This window comes from Pogoniulus pusillus, chromosome 18 (genome assembly GCF_015220805.1).
Source record: "Pogoniulus pusillus isolate bPogPus1 chromosome 18, bPogPus1.pri, whole genome shotgun sequence".
NCBI classification, from domain to species: Eukaryota; Metazoa; Chordata; class Aves; order Piciformes; family Lybiidae; genus Pogoniulus; species Pogoniulus pusillus.
Window position 1 is genome coordinate 3,105,683 of NC_087281.1, and position 23,026 is coordinate 3,128,708.

Below are 23,026 nucleotides of genomic sequence, written 5' to 3' on the forward strand. Positions count from 1 at the left end.
CATGTGCAGCAGAATAAAGTACTTGAAGCAATGTCCTTGGAAGCAGAACTTCCTGCTTTGTTCTAGTAGGCTGTTAACTGTGGAATGGGCATCTCTCATAGAAGGTGCTTGCTGACAGCAGCTTAGCAAGAACCTTGGAGCCTTTTCAGGCATTTGCAATGTGTTACAGATGATATTTAGCCTGAAGCTCCTTGAACACCTTCTAATACAGTTACTCAGTACTTCCAAAAAGGCAAACAAAAAGATTACATCACAGGGTATGTTATTATCTTTCTGCTGTAGATACTAGAGAGTGCCTACACATGAGTGTCACTGGGCACTGGAGAGTGCAAGTCCTGGGATGGGATTCAACAAGGCCAAGTGCAGGATTCTACGCTTTGGACATAGCAACCCCAAGCAGTGTTACAGGTTGGAGACAGAGTGGCTGGAGAGTAGCCAGGCAGAAAAGGGTACTGGTAGAGAGTAGCTGAATATGAGCCAGCAGTGTGCCCAGGTGGCCAAGAGAGCCAATGGCATCCTGGCCTGGATCAGGAAGAGTGTGGCCAGTAGACAAAGGGAGGTTATTCTGCCCCTGTGCTCAGCACTGTTCAGGCCACACCTTGAGTACTGTGTCCAGTTCTGGGCCCCTCAATTCAAGAGAGATGTTGAGGTGCTGGAATGTGTCAAGAGAAGGGCAAGGAAGCTGGTGAGGGGCCTGGAGCACAGCCCTGTGAGGAGAGGCTGAGGGAGCTGGGGGTGTGCAGCCTGCAGAAGAGGAGGCTCAGTGCAGACCTCATTGCTGTCTACAACTCCCTGAAGAGAGGCTGAAACCAGGTGGATGTTTGCCTCTTTTGCCAGGCAAGCAACAACAGAACAAAGGGACACAATCTCAAGCTGTGCCAGGGGAGGTCTAGGCTGGATGTGAGGAGGAAGCTGTTGGCAGAGAGAGTGATTGGCATTGGAATGGGCTGCCCAGGGAGGTGGTGGAGTCACCATCCCTGGAGGTGTTGAAGCAAAGCCTGGCTGAGGCACTTAGTGCCATGGTCTGGTTGATTGGCTAGGGCTGGATGCTAGGTTGGCCTGGATGATCTTGAAGGTCTTTTCCAACCCAGCTGATGCTGTGACTCTGTGATTTGAAGGTACTTAATCTGGCTTTTTTCTGCTCACCAGCACCACAGCCAGGTTCATCAGCTAACAGCCATTTCCTTGTCTTCTTTCCCCACAGACTGCATTAATGGCAATGGCAAAGACTATCGCGGCACAGTAGCAAAGACTGCAAGGGGCAGGACTTGCCAAGAGTGGAGTTCTCAGAAACCTCATGGCCACAAATACTTCACTCCTGTAACTCACCCAAGAGCAGGCCTGGATAAAAATGTAAACAGCAGCTAGTACCACTCGTGCCATTGAGCACTGTCTCCTTCCTCCTTCAGCTCTCAGCAAACACCTCAGTCCTTCTATGCTAAGTGCTCACCAGTGCTTGGCTTGAGCTGAGCCTGCTCTGGGCTGAGGACAGGAGCAGCTTACCCTGAAGGAGTAGCTAAGAACACGCTCACGGAACTGGAGGTGAAACGCAAACACTATTTACAAACATAAAGACACCACAAAAGGCACCGAGGTAGAATCATGTATATACATTCAGAAACAGCCCTTCCAGGTAAGGCAGCCTTCAGCAGGCCTTAACCAGCCAAGCCTAGGCCAAATAGGCCTCACTGCCCTTCCCAGAGCAGGCCCAGCAGGCCTCAGCTGGGCAGTTGGAGAGTAGCTGCCAGCCGAGCCTCCTCTCACACAGACCACAGCAATAGGAGCAGCCACATGCTCAGAGAGAGAGCAGAGAAGGAGAGATCAGGCTGGGCAGTGACCGGCGGGAGAGCAGCCCTGAGGAGAGGGACTTGGGGGTGCTGGAGGAGAAGCTCAACAGGAGCCAGCAGTGTGCACTTGCAGCCCAGAAAGCCAAGCAGAGCCTGGGCTGCAGCAGCAGCAGTGTGGCCAGCAGGGCCAGGGAGGTCATTCTCCCTCTCTGCTCTGCTCTGCTGAGACCCCACCTGGAGTACTGCATCCAGTTCTGCAGCCTCTGTTACAAGAGGGATGTGGAGATGCTGGAGTGTGTCCAGAGAAGGGCCAGGAGGATGCTCAGAGGCTGCAGCAGCTCTGCTGTGAGCACAGACTGAGCACAGACATGGGGCTGTGCAGGCTGGAGAAGAGGAGGCTCCCAGGTGACCTTCTTGTGGCCTTCCAGGATCTGAAGGGGGCTACAAAAAAGCTGGGGAGGGACTTTTTAGGCTGTCAGGGAGTGACAGGACTGGGGGGAATGGAGCAAAGCTGGAGGTGGGGAGATTCAGACTGGATGTGAGGAGGAAGTTGTTGAGCATGAGAGTGGTGAGAGGCTGGACTGGGTTTCCCAGGGAGGTGGTTGAGGCCCCATGGCTGGAGGTGTTTAAGGCCAGGCTGGATGAGGCTGTGGGCAGCCTGCTCTAGGGTAGGGTGTCCCTGCCCATGGCAGGGTAGTTGGAACATCCTGTGCCTCCCTCTAAGACTTTCTAATCTCTGGAGGTTTTGTATCTCCATGGTTATGCCAATTAACTTCCCTTAACCTACGACACCTGGTTGGCTCCAGGATGTTGGGACTTCAAGTCCCAGAGATACAGGATGGGGCTGGGGCTGATGCTGACAGGCAAGCAGCACCTAGCAAATCATTCAGTGCTTCCCTGATCTCTGCAAACCACAAAGTGACAACTTTTCTGTTTATCACAAACTGAGCAAACCTCTGCCAAGTTCTTGGAGCTAATCTGACTTGCTCTCACTGAATAAGAATTGGATAAACAACAAACGTTTAAGAGCAAAGTACTCAGTGACACTATAGCAAACTTCATTTCTCATGAGCCCTTAGAAGTACTAAAGCTGGGGTGGCTCGTGGTGGATGATGAAAATGATAGCAGGTTTAGAATATTTTTCTAGCTTTCCCTAATGGTTTTGAGACACAGAAGAGGAAAACATTTTGGAATCAGAAGAAACAGAAAGTGTGTAGCAGTGGAAAAGTAATTGGAGGGAATTAATTTCAGTTCAACACTCTTCTAAAAACAGACACCTACAGACTTCTTTGTTCAATGGCTAACACTTGGAGCCTTCATTCTCTGTTTTTGTAATTATTGCAGTTTTGCAGGAACCCTGATGGAGACATAAATGGTGTTTGGTGCTTCACCACTGATCCAGAAAGAAAATGGGAGTACTGTGAAATCCCACGCTGCCGTAATTATACTTACAGACTTTACTCTTCTCCCTTTCTACAGCTGCCTTTGTTTCTTACAAAAGGTTTTCATAGCATCAGCCAGGTTGGAAGAGACCTCCAAGCTCATCCAGTCCAACCTAGCACCCAGCCCTAAACAGTCAACCAGACCATGGCACTAAGTGCCCCAGCCAGGCTTTGCTTGAACAGCCCCAGGGCAGCCCATTCCAATGCCAATCACTCTCTCTGGCAGGAACTTCCTCCTAACATCCAGCCTACACCTCCCTCACCACAACTTGAGACTGTGTCCCCTTATTCTGTTGCTGGTTGCTGGGAGAAGAGACCAACCCCACCTAGCTACAGCCTCCCTTCAGGTAGTTGTAGACAGCAATGAGGTCTGCCCTGAGCCTCCTCTTCTGCAGGCTGCACACCCCCAGCTCCCTCAGCCTCTCCTCACAGGGCTGTGTTCCAGGCCCCTCACCAGCTTTGTTGCCCTTCTCTGGACACCTTCCAGTACCTCTCCGCCACACTATACATCAATCTCTCTTGAACTGAAGAGCCCAGAACTGGACACAGATCACATTTCAATACATATATAAAAATCAGCAACAGGCAGTAGCTTTAGATTTGAATTTGAAACCCTTTTCATTCTCTACCTGCAATTTTTATTCTAATTGGGCTGCTAAAATAATCCATCCTTAAGTTGTTTTTGCCTGGGGTAGGGACTGAAATTGATCCTGGATATTTTATGCAGATTTCCTTAGTTGTTTTTTTCTTTTTGCCCATAATAGTCATTATACTGCACAGGTATAGCATTCACTGGAAGATTCAGCAGTGAAAGAGATTTTACCCTCCTTGATGCTTCAGCAGTGGATATCAATAATAGCTGTAGCATACTGGGAGTGCTCCTTGACACACCTGGAAATCATCCCATTTGCTTTGCTTTTTCCCTTCCTTGGCTGGATTTTAATGGATTGGTTTTTATTTGTTTGTTTGTTTGTTTAATGTACCTGGCAGGGAATCTCTTTTTCTTCTTAGAAGGAGAAGAGGAGGCTCAGGGCAGACCTCATTGCTGTCTACAGCTCCCCGAATGGAGGCTGTAGCCAGGTGGGGTTGGTCTCTTCTGCCAGGCAGCCAGCAACAGAACAAGGGGACACAGTCTCAAGTTGTGCCAGGGAGTTCTAGGCTGGATGTTAGGAGGAAGTTCTTACTCTGTGCCATGGTCTAGTTGACTGGCTAGGGCTGGGTGCTAGGTTGGCCTGGATGATCTTGGAGGTCTCTTCCAACCTTGTTGATTCTATGATTCTTCATTTCATGTATTTTTTTTAGTTCAGGAACACCTAGAGATCAAGTCCCTCCTCTTCTGGACACTTTAGCAATGCAAAACAGTGAAGAGAGTGCTGTCTCCTTCAGGAATATGTGATAGCCTTCACACTGGCCATCTAACTTGTTCCTCTGAGCAGCAATGCATTATGATTGTGCACATTCATTTTGTCAAACAGACATAAGAGCCACACAGGCAAAAAGAATAAGGAATGGTGTGAAAAACAACAAATTACATAGATGTGAAAACCTGCTCCCTGGAACTGCTGTGATGGATCTTTGCTTTGAGATCTGATCTCTTCACAGACTTTATGTTATAGATATTTTTAGTTAAGGTGTAAGGGAACTTTATACTCTCTTGACTTGAACACTTTGATAATCATTCCTACTGGAACTAAGAGATTGGACATTCATTGCACCATATACAGCTCTAGAAAGCATTACTTGGGACAATGCTAAGGATCCAAGCTCAATCCATTTGAAAATTGTCAGAGAGATTTGGATTATCCCTGGGATAGGACAAGGAGCAATGGGTGCAAATTGCACCAAAAGAGGTTCCACCTCAACACAAGGGGAAACTTCTTTACTGCAAGGGTCACAGAGCACTGGAACAGGCTGCCCAGAGAGGTTGTGGAGCCTCCTTCCATAGAAGGACTTTAAAGGCCTCTCTGGATATGTTCCTCTCTGATCTATGTTAGATAGTACTGCCCTGCTCTGGCAGGTGGGTTGGACTGGATGATCTCCTTGGGTCCCTTCCAACCCCTAACATCCTGTGAGCCTGTGATTAACAGGAGAGCAGAGTGAGCAGTATAAGACCAAAATACAGATACTTTATGCCAAAGAGGTAGAAACTATTTTTTATTTGTAATCTAGGAATTGTTTTTAACTCAACCAAAGTGTAGACTGCAATGTTTTAAACCAGAGATTGTTATCATTGTCTAGACAACAAACTTTCTCACTTTCATTAGCTTTCTCTTCCCTTCAGCCTCCCTATAGACTTTCTTTGAGGATAAGGCTTGTTTTACCTACATTATTTGACTATATCCAAATATTTGACATAGTTAATAATATCATGCAAGCAAATTAATATTTAATCATGTCAGATAAGATATATAATCCCAGGTTTAAATGTCCAAGGTAAGAATAATGCAATAAAGTCTAAACATTCTGGTGGTTTCTTTACCCTTTGTTTCCTTTAACCAACTTGTAGCGAAAGCCTAAAAAATACCAAAAAGAAAGACATTTCTTATGCCTTACTCTTTTCATCTCTTTTCATCATTGCACTGTGGATGGCATCACAAAACCACTTAAAAACTCTTTTTATTGTAGCTTCTTCTGAGCACGACTGTGGAAAAGTCCCAATGAGGAGTGAGCGAGTCTGTGAACGATACAAGATGTGTGACGTGCTGCCAGGGGCTTGGCCTTGGCAAGTCAGTCTCAGGATGAGGTACAGATATTCCAGATGGTGTCACTGTTCATGACCACTGGGGTTTCACAAGAAACATGGCTTAGAAAGAGACCAACAGCTTCTGGAGACTGGTCCTGAATCTCATATAAAATCCCCCAGCATTTATATAGAAAACTTCATTTTCTTTTAATCACAATGTCCACAGACTGTGTTTATTGGTTGGACGAGGGGATTGAGTCCAGCATCAGTAAGTTTGCAGATGACACCAAGCTAGGAGCAGGTGTTAATCTGTTGGAGGGTAGGAGAGCCCTGCAGAGGAACCTGGCCAGGCTGGATGGGTGGGCAGAGACCAATGGGATGAGATTGAACAAGGCCAAGTGCAGGGTTCTGCACTTTGGCCACAACAACCCCAAGCAGCGCTGCAGGCTGGGAACTGAGTGGCTGAGAGCAGCCAAGAGGAAAGGGACCTGGGGAATTGGTAGATAGTAGGCTGAAGATGAGCCAGCAGTGTGCCCAGGTGGCCAAGAGAGCCAATGGCATCCTGGCCTGCATCAGGAACAGTGTGGCCAGCAGGACAAGGGAGGTCATTCTTCCCCTGTACTCAGCACTGGTCAGGCCACACCTTGAGTGCTGTGTCCAGTTCTGGGCCACTCAGTTCAAGAGAGATGTTGAGATACTGGAAGGTGTCCAGAGAAGGGCGACAAAGGTGGTGAGGGGCCTGGAGCACAAACCCTATGAGGAGAGGCTGAGGGAGCTGGGGGTGTGCAGCCTGCAGAAGAGGAGGCTCAGGGCTGATCTCATTGCTGTCTACAACTCCCTGAAGGGAGGCTGTAGCTAGGTGGGGGGTGGTCTCTTCTCCCAGGAAACCAGCAACAGAAGAAGGGGACACAGTCTCAAGCTGTGCCTGGGAAAGTATAGGCTGGATGTGAGGAGGAAGTTGTTGGCAGAGAGAGTGATTGGCATTGGAATGGGCTGCCCAGGGAGGTGGTGGAGGCACCATCCCTGGGGGTCTTCAAGCAAAGCCTGGCTGAGGCACTTAGTGCCATGGTCTGGTTGACTGGCTAGGGCTGGATGCTAGGTTGGACTGGATGATCTTGGAGGTCTCTTCCAACCTGGTTGATTCTATGATTCTATTCTATTCTATGATTCTATTCTGTGATTTTCTGCTCCATTTCGAGAGGAAAAACTTTAACTGCAGACATTGAATACACCTTTATTTACTGAAATTGGAATTCACCTTGAGGACAGTGATAATGAATTGCCTTCTGCAGTGGTGGATTTAAGCCCAGGTGCATAGTGATGTGCACAACTAGATCTTGTTCATCCCATTTCACCCAGTAGCCAATCTGGTTCAAATGTAAATTGATGCTTAACCACTGCAGCTGTGTTAGATGCCACAAGAAGACCATCATCCCTCAATATAAAAAAAACCCCAATTCTGCAAAGCTATTCCACAGTGGCTGAGAGAATGGATGTACAGAAGGGCTTATGAAAAGTTTTATAGAGTTGTCAACAGTCATCACAACAAAAAATACACCAAGAAACGTTAAAAATCCACAGTCAAGTTTATTTTTAAACAGCCAGTCCAAAGCAACCCTATGAAACAGAAGGACAAATCCTTTTAGTAATTGCTTGTCAGCACAAATCCACTACATCACAAGCAAAATTGTTAGGCAATGCAATTATTTTTGTTCAAGTCCTAAAAGCAAGTGTGTCCTGTTCCAAAAATTTCACCTGAGTGTCATTTTCTCTTGTGCTCACATCTCTCCTAGTCTGGAACAAAAGAAGTTTACCACTTGAAAATCTCCATTTAATTCTACTTTTCATTGGCAAAAGACAAACAGTGACTAACAAAAGAGGCATATTGCTAGCTTGCTGCTATTTCCCATTATGTACAGCATGGATAATGGAGAACTGACTACGCAGTCTTAAAGGAATGTGCTTGTCTTATCTGTTCTAGCCCAAACGTCCACCATTGTGCTGGCACTCTGATACATCCACAGTGGGTCCTCACTGCAGCTCAGTGCTTGCAAGAGTGAGTATCCACTAGGACAAGTGGTAAGCATTTCCTAAAACTGTATGAGAAAACAGATAGAGGGGCAAGATGTAACCAGTAAGGCACTTTCTTTATTCCTTATTTCCTGTCCTTTCTTGCTGGCAAGTTGATTTTTATCTTCTGTTCCTGTCTAAGTCAGGAGGAAGTTCTTCACAGAGAGTGATTTCCCATTGGAATGGGCTGCCCAGGGAGGTGGTGGAGTCACCGTCCCTGGAGGTGTTGAAGCAAAGCCTGGCTGAGCCACTTAGTGCCATGGTCTGGTTGACTGGCTAGGGCTGGGTGCTAGGTTGGACTGGATGATCTTGGAGGTCTCTTCCAACCTGCTTGATTCTATGAACAAAGGTTATGTCTGTCATCCACCCCCGAGCATGGCAAAACGGGTGCTGATTATCTGCTTGTGGTGATTGCACCAAATTGCTGTGGGTAGCAGCTGACACTTAGGGCTTTAGGAGTTGTAAACACATCAAGAAGGTGCCCATTTATTTACCATCCGTGAGATTTTCACAGTCATAGAAATCGAACTGCCGTGCCTGGAGGTGTTCAAGAAAAGCCTGGATGAGGCACTTTGTACCATGGTCTAGCTGATTGGGATCAGTCTCTTCTGCCAGGCAAGCAGCAGCAGAACAAGGGGACACAGTCTCAAGTCGTGCTGGGGGAGGTCTAGGCTGGATGTTAGGAGGAAGTTGTTGGCAGAGAGAGTGATTGGCATTGGAATGGGCTGCCCAGGGTGGTGGTGGAGTCGCTGTCCCTGGAGGAGTTGAAGCAAAGCCTGGCTGAGGCACTTAGTGCCATGGTCTGGTTGACTGGTTAGGGCTGGGTGCTAGGATGGACTGGATGATCTTGGAGGTCTCTTCCAACCTGCTTGATTCCATTCCATTCTATTCTAGTACATTTTCCATCTCCCCAAGAGTAAATGAGGGTCAGAAGGAACAGACTGACCACCTTCTTAAACGCAGTTCTCCAGGGGAATCATAATTTTATTTTAAGAGTAGCATTCCCAATTAAATATATGTATGCATAACCTTGCTGTTGTCATTTCTTCCAGATCAACAGAGCCTTCTTCCTACAGGGTGTTTCTTGGGATACAGAATCTGAATGCAGCAGAGCCATCCCTTCAAATCCAAAGTGTTCAGAAACTATTACAGGAACCAAGTGGAGCAGACATTGCTTTGCTGAAATTGAACAGGTACCATTTCAGTTCAAGTTTTCCTTTCCTCTTTCAGTAATGCAGGCTCCTTTCCTCTTTTCAGTAATCCATGACTCCTGAGGCAGGGACAATCTGATAGAAGTCAGGCTCACACCACCTGCAAGGGTTGTGTTGCGGAGGGGGTTTTCTATGCCTACGCCTATTTGGCAGAGGTGAGAAATTAATTTGAGGCAGTATTAATTTTTTATTAAAAAAATATTTATGAAAATTAATATTTACAAACTCTTGCCTCCCCCAACCACTGTGCATCAATATTTAGTTCTGTGCAAGTTTATGAAAACAATTTAGAAATATAATATATACAGGGATTTGGTCAATAACTGGCAAAACATCCAATTATAAACTATTCACAGAGAGGGATTTCCCTTTGGCTTGATATCACAGTATCACACAGTATCATCAGGGTTGGAAGAGACCTCACAGACCATCAAGTCCAACCCTTTACCACAGAGCTCAAGGCCAGACCATGGCACCAAGTGCCACGTCCAACCTTGCCTTGAACAGCTCCAGGGACGGCGACTCCACCACCTCCCCGGGCAGCCCATTCCAGTGTCCAATGACTCTCTCAGTGAAGAACTTTCTCCTCACCTCCAGCCTAAATCTCCCCTGGCACAGCCTGAGGCTGTGTCCTCTTGTTCTGGTGCTGGCCACCTGAGAGAAGAGAGCAACCTCCTCCTGGCCACAACCACCCCTCAGGTAGTTGCAGACAGCAATAAGCTCTCCCCTGAGCCTCCTCTTCTCCAAGCTAACCAATCCCAGCTCCCTCAGCCTCTCCTCATAGGGCTGTGCTTAAGGCCTCTCCCCAGCCTCGTTGCCCTTCTCTGGACATGCTCAAGCATCTCAATGTCCCTCCTAAACTGGGGGGCCCAGAACTGAACACAGCACTCAAGGTGTGGTCTAACCAGTGCAGAGTACAGGGGCAGAATGACCTCCCTGCTCCTGCTGGCCACACCATTCCTGATGCAGGCCAGGATGCCACTGGCTCTCTTGGCCACCTGGGCACACTGGTTTTGAGTGACTAGACACCAGCTTAAAACCATCTATACAGTTTTGAGGTACCTTCATCTTCTTCACTCTTCCCCAGGCCATTCCCATGCAGGTTTCTGAGTATGACAACTGAAAAAGCTGATGGTAATTTTTCTAAGGCTGTTTTAATCATTCCTTGTTTGTTTTCCAGCCCTGTAACAATTACTGACCATGTAAAACCAGTTTGTTTGCCCCAAACCAGTCTGATGGTAGAAAAAAATCAAGCATGTTTTCTTGCTGCCTGGGGAAAAACAAGAGGTAAAGTATATTTGGTGTTCTTGGAAAACTGGAAAGGTTTTAAAATGCTATCACAAAATATGTGTGCTCACAGGACCCAAAACCCCACATTTTAGCTAGCAATTAATTAAGTTGGAGGTCACCAGGCAACATTATTCTTTTTGTGTCTTTCTCTTGGAGCTTCACTTTTCCCACCTGATTCCTCACAGAAGCTGAACTAAACAGGAGAAAAGAGAGATTTAGACTGAAGACTTTGCCACTTTCTATCTCTCCCTAAAAATAGGGAAAACATTCTTCAGCTTAGGTATACACTCTGTTTTTACAAATAAACACTCAAATCTTGCCCTTGCCTTTAATTTTGATCTTCATATATGAATATATATATTTAATGGATGAAACTACTTCCTGTAGTCTAAACATTGTCTGCATAGAGTTCTACAGAAAGCTATGCTCACTCCAGACTGACAGCATACATGGCCAAGCCCTTGAATTAAGACCTTGTATCTGAGATGACATCCCAGGATCCATGAATCCTTTGAGTCAGAGCTTGCTCAGATCCAGCCACCTTTGACTCATAGGCAAAATGAATGCAGCCTGAAGAGTTTTAGCTACCCGAATCTTGTTTGCAGGCTAGTGTTAAAGAAACAACCACATGGTCTGCTGCTGCTCATCTCTTGCTCCACCTATGCTGAGGGTTGAGAATACTCAGACCTGCTTGTGCTGAAGCAGGAGGCAATTCCTTATCCCACTCCTCTCTTCTCTCCCCTTCCCTCCCCTCCTCTCCCCTTCCCTCCCCTTACCTTCCCTCCCCTCCTCTCCTCATCCCTTCCCTTCCCTTCCCTTCCCTTCCCTTCCCTTCCCTTCCCTTCCCTTCCCTTCCCTTCCCTTCCCTTCCCTTCCCTTCCCTTCCCTTCCCTTCCCTTCCCTTCCCTCCTCTCCCCTTCCCTTTCCCTTCCCTTTCCCTTCCCTTTCCCTTCCCTTCCCTTCCCTTCCCTTCCCTTCCCTTCCCTTCCCTTCCCTTCCCTTCCCTTCCCTTCCCTTCCCTTCCCTTCCCTTCCCTTCCCTTCCCTTCCCTTCCCTTCCCTTCCCTTCCCTTCCCTTCCCTTCCCTTCCCTTCCCTTCCCTTCCCTTCCCTTCCCTTCCCTTCCCTTCCCTTCCCTTCCCTTCCCTTCCCTTCCCTTCCCTTCCCTTCCCTTCCCTTCCCTTCCCTTCCCTTCCCTTCCCTTCCCTTCCCTTCCCTTCCCTTCCCTTCCCTTCCCTTCCCTTCCTTCTCTCCTCTCTCCTCCTCTCTTTTATTTTTTCTCCTTCTCTCTTTTATTTTCCTCTATTTCTTCCTTCAGCTTGCCACAGGGTGGCAGGTTCTCCCTGGTGTTCTAGTGGTCACAGGCACAAACTCAAACTTGCACAGGCTAAATTTCTTCTGGCAGTGCTTTAGGATGGAAAAATCAACTGACCGTCGGTGTGTTTTGCCAGTGTGAAAGAGTCTTGTCACATCATACAGCTAAGTAGTAACATAAACAGGGGAGGGGGAGTAAAGCCAGAGCCCCACATCTAAATAATCTATGTCTTGGCTTCAGCAAAATCCTGCTTGTTTGCAAAATGCTTTAGGCCTGAAAGAGTTCAAACTAATGTACAGCAAATCCAGGCTAACATTATCCCCCCTGAAACAAGTCATTGCTGCTGCCTCATGCTGACAGCCTACAAACCAACACCATGGCTCAGAATCCTAAGCCTCTGGGCTTATTTATATTGCAACATTTTAAGAGCAGGTTAAGATCCAAATTCTTCAGTGATTTCTGAGACTATGGTAGAGCTGGGGAGGGGTCCCAGTCTTTTTGGTACTGAGGCTTCACTGCACCACAATGTCACCGTTTCTACCTGTTATATTGTCTTAACTATATTGATACAGACAAGAGATTAAAAGATGTTGAGCTCCCCATTCTGGAAAACAGAATGTGTAATCACCCTGAATTTCTGAATGGAAGTGTGAAAAGCCATGAGTTCTGTGGGTTTGCTTTTGGCAGCACAGGTAACTGCGAGGTAAGAATAATCTAGCTTTGAATGTGAGCAGGTTAGATAACAATTTGTACTTTCCAGGCTCAGAAACTGCTTCAGCACAGTCACTGAGGTACACATAGCACCTTTCCCCTCATCCATACTGTCAGCCAGCATTGCAGGGAACTGCACAGGGTGACTTCACCTGTCCAGCACTGCATGCTGACATATTGCAGTAACCAAGTGTTGTGAGGAACACATCTCACCTGAAATAAAGCCTGCAATATGCTATGGGAACTTCCCTTCGCTCCTAGAGACAAAGGGGGCAACAGTGCCTGCGTCCAGCGCAGCCTGGGGTTGTACCAGGTCTTTATTTAATCCTCTGCTTAAATAAAGCCTGAAGTGCTTCCATTTGCAGAAAGGCCTTTGAAATGTGCTTTTTCTGAAAGGAGGCTATCATGTGGAGAGTTCTTCAGTAAGAGGCTAAGAGCTAGCACCTGGTGACAAAAGTCAGTCTGTGTGTGCAGACACTACAATCACTCAGGGTTGGAAGGGACCACAAGGATCATCTAGTTCCAATCTTCCTATCCTAGACCAGTTTGGCCATCCAGCCTGGCCTTAAACACCCCCAGAGATGGGGCCTCAGCCACCTCCCTGGGCAACCCAGTCCAGCCTCTCACCACTCTCATGCTCAACAACTTCCTCCTCACATCCACTCTGAATCTCCCCACCTCCAGCTTTGCTCCATTCCCTCTAGTTCCTGTCACTACCTGAGAGCCTAAAATGTCCCTCCCCAGCCTTTTTGTAGGCCCCCTTCAGATCCTGGAAGGCCTCAGTAAGGTCAGCTGGGAGCCTCCTCTGCTCCATTGAAGACTGCCAGTGGCAATGACATCTTTGGGAGTGTGGGTGGTGTGTTCATTGGCAGGCCCACAGATCATTGGGCAGAGGTACTCATGTCCTGCTGTGCCTGGGTTTCGAGGAACAGCATTAAAACAAGTAAACTAATTTGGTCCAGGATCAAGGGGGTCAGAGGATGTGGAAATGAAGAAACTTCCTTTTTTGTGTGTGTGTAGTTTGCCTTTGGTTTTTTACTCTTTTTTTTTACTCCCTAGCAGGTCTCACAAAACACTCCACAGCCCTTGTCCTGGACATATTTTGAGGCCTTCAGAGATGCCACAATATTTTTTCCCACCAGCATTTTGCTGTTTCCATGTGTAGTGTCTCCATCACTGGAGGAATCACCACACACTTTCTTCTTCTAGATGATCAGGAATGGTGTGGCCAGCAGGAGCAGGGAGGTCATTCTGCCCCTGTACTCTGCACTGGTTAGACCACACCTTGAGTACTGTGGTCAGTTCTGGGCCCCCCAGTTTAGGAGGGACGTTGAGATGCTTGAGCATGTCCAGAGAAGGGCGACGAGGCTGGGGAGAGGCCTTGAGCACAGCCCTACAAGGAGAGGCTGAGGGAGCTGGGATTGGTTAGCCTGGAGAAGAGGAGGCTCAGGGCAGACCTTATTGCTGTCTGCAACTACCTGAGGGGAGGTTGTGACCAGGAGGAGGTTGCTCTCTTCTCTCAGGTGGCCAGCACCAGAACAAGAGGACACAGCCTCAGGCTGTGCCAGGGGAGATTTAGGCTGGAGGTGAGGAGAAAGTTCTTCCCTGAGAGAGTCATTGGACACTGGAATGGGCTGCCCGGGGAGGTGGTGGAGTCGCCGTCCCTGGAGCTGTTCAAGGCAGGACTGGACGTGGCACTTGGTGCCATGGTCTGGCCTTGAGCTCTGTGGTAAAGGGTTGGACTTGATGATCTGTGAGGTCTCTTCCAACCCTGATGATACTGTGAGACTGTGATACTGTGATCTTTGAGGTCTTTTCCAACCTAAAACATTCTATCATTCATTCTATCCTTCTCCTAGGCTGAAGTTGGAGGACCTCTGATCTGCCAAGATAAGGACAGATTTGTCCAATATGGAGTCACCTCCTGGGGACTAGACTGTACCCAGCCATCACAGCCTGTTTTTGTCCACATCCCTAGTTTTGCTTCTTGGATCAAGAATGCAATGATTGTCCACTGAATCTGGATGCAGGCTAACATTTCTGGGAAGCAGTCCCTGTAACAGAAGCAGCATTCCAAGTGTGGTTTGAAAGTTGTAATAATTCATGAAAGCCTTAAATAAATATCCTTATTGGCCTGGCTTAAGTAGTTACTGCAAAGCAACAGTCAAGCTGACCCTTACTGCCAGTGAGTTTGTGTTGTGTCTGGGCAAGCCAAGCATATTGCATATGACACTTGCTGTACAGTTCCTCTTGAAAGCAAACAACAGTGGAGAATTACTGAGCCAAACGTTGCTAATCACAGTATCACAGTATCACCAAGGTTGGAAGAGACCTCACAGATCATCAAGTCCAACCCTTTACCACAGAGCTCAAGGCCAGACCATGGCACCAAGTGCCACGTCCAGTCCTGCCTTGAACAGCTCCAGGGACGGCAACTCCACCACCTCCCCGGGCAGCCCATTCCAGTGTCCAATGAGTCTCTCAGGGAAGAACTTTCTCCTCACCTCCAGCCTAAATCTCCCCTGGCACAGCCTGAGGCTGTGTCCTCTTGTTCTGGTGCTGGCCACCTGAGAGAAGAGAGCAACCTCCTCCTGGCCACAACCTCCCCTCAGGTAGTTGCAGACAGCAATAAGGTCTGCCCTGAGCCTCCTCTTCTCCAGGCTAACCAATCCCAGCTCCCTCAGCCTCTCCTCGTAGGGCTGTGCTCAAGGCCTCTCCCCAGCCTCGTCGCCCTTCTCTGGACATGCTCAAGCATCTCAATGTCCCTCCTAAACTGGGGGGCCCAGAACTGACCACAGTACTCAAGGTGTGGTCTAACCAGTGCAGAGTACAGGGGCAGAATGACCTCCCTGCTCCTGCTGGCCACACCATTCCTGATGCAGGCCAGGACGCCACTGGCTCTCTTGGCCACCTGGGCACACTGCTGGCTCATGTTCAGGTGGGTATCAATCAGCACCCCCAGATCCCTCTCTGTCTGGCTGCTCTCCAGCCACTCTGACCCCAGCCTGTATCTCTGCATGGTGACCAGAGCAGACACAGGGGCTGGGTGGGGGCCTGGTGGTCTGTCTCAACAAAGCACTATATGAGTAAGGAATCCATTCACTGAGAAGGAGCACAGTGGAGGGACTGTCTGGTTTTCTTTCTGCACCTGCAGTCCTTGGGAAATGGGTACCCACACGAGCCACGCAAGGGCTGTCGAGGTGTAGGCCATTTGAGCAGTGGAAGCTCGCAGAAACACACCAGGTTTCTGCACACACACCCCTCTGCTCTGCCCAGATGAGGCTTTGGGTGGAATACTCTGTCCAGTTCTGGGCTCTCCAGTTCGAGAAGGACAAGCAACTGCTGAAGAGAATCCAGTGGAGAAGCCACTGAGATGTTGGGGGGACTGGAGCATCTACTTTAGGAGGAAGGGCTGAGAGACCTGAGGCTGTTTAGCCTGGAGGAGACTGCTTAGAAACACCTGAAGGGTGTCGGGAGGATGGAGCAGTGGTGTACAGTGACAGGACAAGGGGCAGTGGACACAAACTGGAGCCCAGGTGGTTGCATGTAAAGTCAAAGAGAAAACCACTTTGAGGGTGCACAGGAATTGACCAGGCTGCAGGGAGAGGTTGTGGTGTGTCTGGAGGCACTCCAAACCTGCCTAGGTGTGTTCCTGGGTTACTTAGGAGATCCTGCTGTAGCAGAGCAGTTGGACTAGATGATCTTCAGAGGTCTCTTCCAACCCCTACCATTCTGTGATTCTGTGATTCTGTGTTGCTATGGCACCAGAGAGAATAGAAAGAGCAAGGCAAAGGCCTACTGCTCCCTCCTGCCACTCACCATTTGCAACACTGCTGACCAGAGGAGTAGTGTCAGAAAAGAAACAGTCAAGGAATGTCTTGTGCAACTGACAAAAGAACAACTGCCTGACCTCCAGGAGCAATGACTTCAGTCCCACCCTCATACTCTGCAGGGTTGTGCCATGTCCAATCCTGCCTTGAACAGCTCCAGGGATGGCGACTCCACCACCTCCCCGGGCAGCCCATTCCAGTGTCCAATGACTCTCTCAGGGAAGAACTTTCTCCTCACCTCCAGCCTAAATCTCCCCTGGCACAGCCTGAGGCTGTGTCCTCTTGTTCTGGTGCTGGCCACCTGAGAGAAGAGAGCAACCTCCTCCTGGCCACAGCCTCCCCTCAGGTAGTTGTAGACAGCAATAAGGTCTGCCCTGAGCCTCCTCTTCTCCAGGCTAACCAATCCCAGCTCCCTCAGCCTCTCCTCGTAGGGCTGTGCTCAAGGCCTCTCCCCAGCCTCGTTGCCCTTCTCTGGACACGCTCAAGCATCTCAATATCCCTCCTAAACTGGGGGGCCCAGAACTGAACACAGTACTCAAGGTGAGGTCTAACCAGTGCAGAGTACAGGGGCAGAATGACCTCCCTGCTCCTGCTGGCCACACCATTCCTGATGCAGGCCAGGATGCCACTGGCTCCCTTGGCCACCTGGCCCACAACTCTATACAAGTTAGTGGATTTGGGGTTCTAATTTTGTCAGGAAAATCTTCCCAAGGATGCTTATGGGCAATTCATTCATTTAGGGGAATCAGAACATTGGAAAAGATTTGGCCACAAAAATGGCTTTGCCTCAAGTAGGCAGCCTGAAGCCCAAGGGCAAGCCTGTGCTACTCACTGTGGTGGAGTAGGAATGTCAAGATAGTCCCTGGCTCCTTTGTGGCAGTGTTGGAAGTGCTCAGCTGCTGAGAGGCTTCCAGATCTTCCCAGGGTGCTGGGAAAGAGGCAGAGGATCTGACCTGGTCCTGGTTCCTCTTGGCTTGGAGGTTTGCAGAGGTGCAGGCAGAATCTCTTGCAGGTGTGCAGAGAGCACCATGGCAGTGGCACTTCTTGCCATGTCGTGAGGTGCTTAAATGCCTTCTCCTGGGAAACCTGAGGCACTTCACTTTCCAGATAGTCCAAGCATAAAACATCAGGGCTATGCTGGTCTGAGGCAAAGCAGAACACATTGTCCAAGAGCAGTGAGGCAGAGGCAGCAAGGCAGAAGCAGCAGAACAGCTTGAAACCTAGCTCGATTTCTGTTCCTTGCCCAAGTGCAAAGGCTCTTTGGCCACAGATCTTCACCAATCAGATGGCATTGCCAAACTGACCATATTGGGTGAGCCCAGGGCTTGCTCACCCTTGTTTGGGCAAGACACCAACAAGTACCTAAGCACCTGTGGGTAGCTGTTTATCACTTTGGGAGGGGTCATAATGGCCCAAGCCTTGGTTTTACACCTGTCCTTGCTTCTCCCATCAGCAGAAGGGTGAGGCAAGCCAGGACACTACGCCTGTTTGCCATCCAGGACACCGTCCTAGAAGGGATACTGTTTGGGTAAGAGCTGTGTTTGTTGCATGTTTCTCATACGTCTGTTTGACTTCATTACAGTGGTTTCTTCTATTTGGCAGCAGCCAGAACAAATTAACATCTCAAAGGCTAAAACTTTCCCTACTGGAAAAGCATCATTTCTGTGTCTCCATACTGTTATCACCACTTTCCTTTCCTTGGATTTTTTGGTGTCTAGCTAGAAATTGCAGAGCTGAGCTTATCTACCAGGTCTCCTGCCCTCTCTATTGCTTCATGGGTAGAACAAGGACAGAATTTATCTTTAACTTGCCTGCCTTTTTCCTCCCTGAACCCCTTCCCACCTTTATGTACTGCAATTCCTTCCACTAGAAGCTGTCCACGTTATACCTCTGGGGTTGCTGCTCAACGTTCCTTCTAGCTCTCTAAATCATAGAATCATGGAATCAGCCAGGTTGGAAGAGACCTCCAAGATCATCCAGTCCAACCTAGCACCCAGCCCTGTCCAGTCAACCAGACCATGGCACTAAGTGCCTCAGCCAGGCTTTGCTCCACCACCTCCCTGGGCAGCCCATTCCAATGCCAATCACTCTCTCTGCCACAAACTTCCTAACAACATCCAGCCTAGACCTCCCCCACCACAACTTGAGACTGTGTCCCCTTCTTCTGTTGCTGCTTGCCTGGCAGAAGAGACCAACCCCACCTGGCTACAGCCTCCCTTCAGGTAGCTGTAGACAGCAATGAGCTCTGCCCTGAGCCTTCTCTTCTGCAGGCTGCACACCCCCAGCTCCCTCAGCCTCTCCTCACAGGGCTCTGCTCCAGGCCCCTCACCAGCTTTGTTGCCCTTCTCTGGACACCTTCCAGCACCTCAACATCTCTCTTGGCTTGAGGAGCCCAGAACTGGACACAGCACTCAATGAGTGGCCTGAGCAGTGCTGAGTACAGGGGCAGAATAACCTCCCTTGTCCTGCTGGCCACACTGTTCCTGATGCAGGCCAGGATGCCATTGGCTCTCTTGGCCACCTGGGCACACTGCTGCCTCATCTTCAGCCTACTATCTACCAGCACCCCCAGGTCCCTTTCCTCCTGGCTGCTTTCCAGCCACTCAGTCCCCAGCCTGTAGTGCTGCTTGGGGTTGTTGTGTCCAAAGTGTAGAACCCTGCACTTGGCCTTGTTCAATCTCATCCCATTGGCCTCTGCCCACCCATCCAGCCTGGCCAGGTCCCTCTTCAGGGCTCTCCTACCTTCCAACAGATCCACAGCTGCTCTCAGCTGGTGTCATCTGCAAACTTACTGATGCTGGACTCAATCCCTTGCTCCAGATCATCAATAAAGATATTGAACAGGACTGGGCCCAGCACTGACCCTTGGGGCACACCACTAATCAATATAGGAGTCTCATTTCTGTCATTTGTTCTGGTTGCCTTTGAAAAGAAAGTAAAAATATGTTTGTGGTTCTCAGCTACCCATGCATCTATGCCATAGTATTACCCTTTGGAGCTCTTTCATGAACTCCTTTAGTTCATGTTTGCTGCAGTCTTGCAACTCTGCCCTTCCTTAGAGCTGCCTTCTGAGATTTTTCCTCCCAAGGAACTGAATCTTGAGTTGGTCCTTTCTCCTCTTAGCAAATGACTCCTATCTAGAGTGGCTGTTCTCTGAAATTGAGGGGAATTATGTGACTGAATTCAATAAGGTGTGACCTGTGTTCTGACATCGTGTGCAATTTATTTTCTAGGGGATTTTTCTGACCTTACTGTAAACCCAATTTCAAGGGTCAGCCTCTATTTAAAAAGCCTTCCACTACTGTTTATATTTTAACCATTGTGCTAACTAATGTACTCTGACTCTGAAATAAGATCTGATAAACTTCCACCTATGGCAGACCTCACAGTGGTCAAATAAATCAGAACAAACACCACAAGACTAGAACTAGGGAAAGATTTAGACACTGCATGAGTCTATGAGGGGGAAAGAGGAAAGGAGAAAAGACACAAAAGGAGAAAAATGAACTGAAAGTTTTCAGGAGAGCCTTTCAGAGAGGAAAAGAGGAAAGGAGAAAAGACACAAAAGGAGAAAAATGAACTGAAAGTTTTCAGGAGAGCCTTTCAGAGAGGAAAAGAGGAAAGGAGAAAAGACACAAAAGCAGGCAGATAAACTGGAAGTTTTCAGGAGAGCCTTTCAGAGGGGAAAAGAGGAAAGGAGAAAAGACACAAAAGGAGAAAAATGAACTGAAAGTTTTCAAGAGATCTTTTCAGAGAGGAAAAGAGGAAAGGAGAAAAGACACAAAAGCAGACAGATGAACTGGAAGTTTTCAGGAGAGTCTTTCAGAGGAGAAAAGAGGAAAGGAGAAAAGACACAAAAGCAGACAGATGAACTGAAAGTTTTCAGGAGAGCCTTTCAGAGGGGAAAAGAGGAAAGGAGAAAAGACACAAAAGGAGAAAAATGAACTGGAAGTTTTCAGGAGAGCCTTTCAGAGGGGAAAAGAGGAAAGGAGAAAAGACACAAAAGCAGGCAGATGAACTGGAAGTTTTCAGGAGAGCCTTTCAGAGGGGAAAAGAGGAAAGGAGAAAAGACACAAAAGGAGAAAAATGAACTGAAAGTTTTCAAGAGATCTTTTCAGAGAGGAAAAGAGGAAAGTAGAAAAGACACAAAAGCAGACAGATGAACTGAAAGTTGTCAGGAGAGCCTTTCAGAGGGGAAAAGAGGAAAGGAGAAAAGACACAAAAGCAGACAGATGAACTGGAAGTTTTCAGGAGAGCCTTTCAGAGGGGAAAAGAGGAAAGGAGAAAAGACACAAAAGCAGACAGATGAACTGAAAGTTTTCAGGAGAGCCTTTCAGAGGGGAAAAGAGGAAAGGAGAAAAGACACAAAAGCAGGCAGATAAACTGGAAGTTTTCAGGAGAGCCTTTCAAACACCATGCCCTGAAATGCCATATCCTGGTAACAAGGCAGCAGGGAAGAATGCCAGTCTGGCAGGTGAAAGACACTTCTGTTTTGACATTTTCCTGTGGAAACCTTAGAGAATGAGCATTGTTTTATAACAGTGACTTGCTGGCAATATCACACAGTCAGATTTTCCAGGATCAGATTCCTTGAGCGAGAGATGAGTAATATTTCCCCAAATTATCTTTGCCATCTTTCAAAGACATGGAACTCCAAGTTGTCTTTCCTTTTCAGACATGAGTTAGGAACCTCCACCCTGAAGTAGGTGCATTTTAAACAGATTCAAGGCAACGAGGCTGAGACTCAGGTCTAAGAGTGGCAGTTGCTATAGACCCGAAGGAGTCCATGCAGACCTTTAAGACGAGACAGCTTGTTCACACAATGCTTGCTTACACAGTGCATGCAGATGTTCCCAAACTATTCTGGACACATGATAACACACTTTTGGCTACCACATTTAGCTCCTGAGCTGATTAAAATCTCTAAAACCATACTTTCATCAAAGAGTTTGACAAACTCCTTTAAAACATACTCCTTTGTAGAAGAAACAGCTGCATTAAACCCACATGTGTGGCTTTTGCATGACAGTGTAAGGACCAGCTATGTACCATGACACAGTAACCCACTGGAGGCCTCAGTGGCAGCAGGGGATAGAGAAGGATGGGGGAGGGTGCTGGAGGTGCTAGGGAGGGCAGAACTGTGCAGCAAATTAATTTTGCCTGAAGTAAGGAAGAAAATATTGCCTTATAATATCTGATGGGAAGGAGGCAAGAGAGCTGCTGTGTACAGCAGTTCAAGAGAACTTGCTGTGTCAAGAGAACTTGCTGTCTGCAGCTACCTGAAGGGAGGCTGTAGCCAGGTGGGGTTGGTCTCTTCTCCCAGGCTACCAGCAACAGAACAAGGAGACACAGTCTCAAGTTGTGCCAAGGCAGGCAGCCGAAGGAGTATTAATGTGTCCAGGATAGTTTGGAAACAGCTATGTTCACAAATTGCATTAAAACACCTTCAAGCACAGAAGACCACCAAATAATGTGGTTTTCACAGAATCAAAAAATCAACCAGGTTGGAAGAGACCTCCAAGTTCATCCAGTCCAACCTAGCACCCAGCCCTAGCCAATCAACCAGACCATGGCACTAAGTGCCTCAGCCAGGCTTGGCTTCAACACCTCCAGGAACAGTGACTCCACCACCTCCCTGGGCAGCCCATTCCAGTGCCAATCACTCTCTCTGACAACAACTTCCTCCTAACATCCAGCCTAGACCTCCCCTGCCACAGCTTGAGACTGTGTCCCCTTCTTCTATTGCTGCTTGCCTGGAAGAAGAGACCAACCCCACCTGGCTACAGCCTCCCTTTAGGCAGTTGTAGACAGCAATGAGGTCTGCCCTGAGCCTCCTCTTCTGCAGGCTGCACACCCCCAGCTCCCTCAGCCTCTCCTCACAGGGATGTGCTCCAGGACCCTCACCAGCTTTGTCACCCTAGGGTTTTGGCACCCTACAGGAGAAAAATGACACAAAAATACAGCAGGATCAGCCCTAGATTTTTAATGTGATCTGTAAAGTGGCAGTTAATCTCTCATGTATTTGTTCCTGAAGCCCTAACTTTATCCCAAGCCCTCAGTATGATCTAATTTCTGCTTAAAGTGAGTGTGACAACCAAGATGTGAGTCGTCTCCCTGCTTTTCAGAGGGAACTCATGATTCTATGCACTTTTTGCCTTCAATAGCAAAAGACTGAAGTGCATAACACAGCAGTGCCTGTTCAAGTCTGTTTTCCTCCTCATGCAATATTCAGCCTCCTCCTGCCTTTGGTGAGTCACTGGCACATTGGATTCAACAAGCTGTTCTGAAGAAACACCAGTGACCTAGCATTCAAGTGCAACTATTCCAAGGCAACAGCCTCTTGGGAAATGCAGAGTGAGCTGATGTTGAAATCAGGATAACAGATGGATGAGCAAAGTCTGGCACCCTCGCTGGATGAGTCTATGCATGCGATGTGAGGTTGTCTGGTAAGGAAGAGCACTAAACATCTATCTTTGAGTCTTAAGCCTGAAGTTATGCTATAAAACTCAAACTCTAAATCTTGCTCAAAATAGAAGAAAAAAAGGGAAAAGGACAAGAAAATGTGGGTGAGAATGAGTTCTGTAATTAAAACAAAAGAAGTAAAACTAAACAGCTTTCCATAGTTAGTATTAGCTGGATCTGATAATCATGCTTACCCTGGCATTAAATGCATATTAGTCCTTGTAAAT

At 48.0% G+C, this 23,026-nt stretch overlaps 1 protein-coding gene across 1 annotated transcript in view; it reads left to right on the plus strand.

Annotated features, from left to right (window-relative positions):
• Positions 1-14,591, plus strand: part of LOC135183277 (plasminogen-like) — a 35,111-nt gene extending 20,520 nt beyond the window's left edge. Inside the window, exons 12-19 of the mRNA XM_064158194.1 lie at positions 1,205-1,353; positions 3,132-3,225; positions 5,855-5,972; positions 7,894-7,968; positions 9,035-9,175; positions 10,374-10,484; positions 12,361-12,499; positions 14,367-14,591. Of these exons, the coding sequence (XP_064014264.1) occupies positions 1,205-1,353; positions 3,132-3,225; positions 5,855-5,972; positions 7,894-7,968; positions 9,035-9,175; positions 10,374-10,484; positions 12,361-12,499; positions 14,367-14,525 (986 nt within the window). The 3' untranslated portion in view covers positions 14,526-14,591. The remainder of the gene's footprint in view (positions 1-1,204; positions 1,354-3,131; positions 3,226-5,854; positions 5,973-7,893; positions 7,969-9,034; positions 9,176-10,373; positions 10,485-12,360; positions 12,500-14,366) is intronic.
• The last annotated feature ends 8,435 nt before the right edge of the window (positions 14,592-23,026 follow it).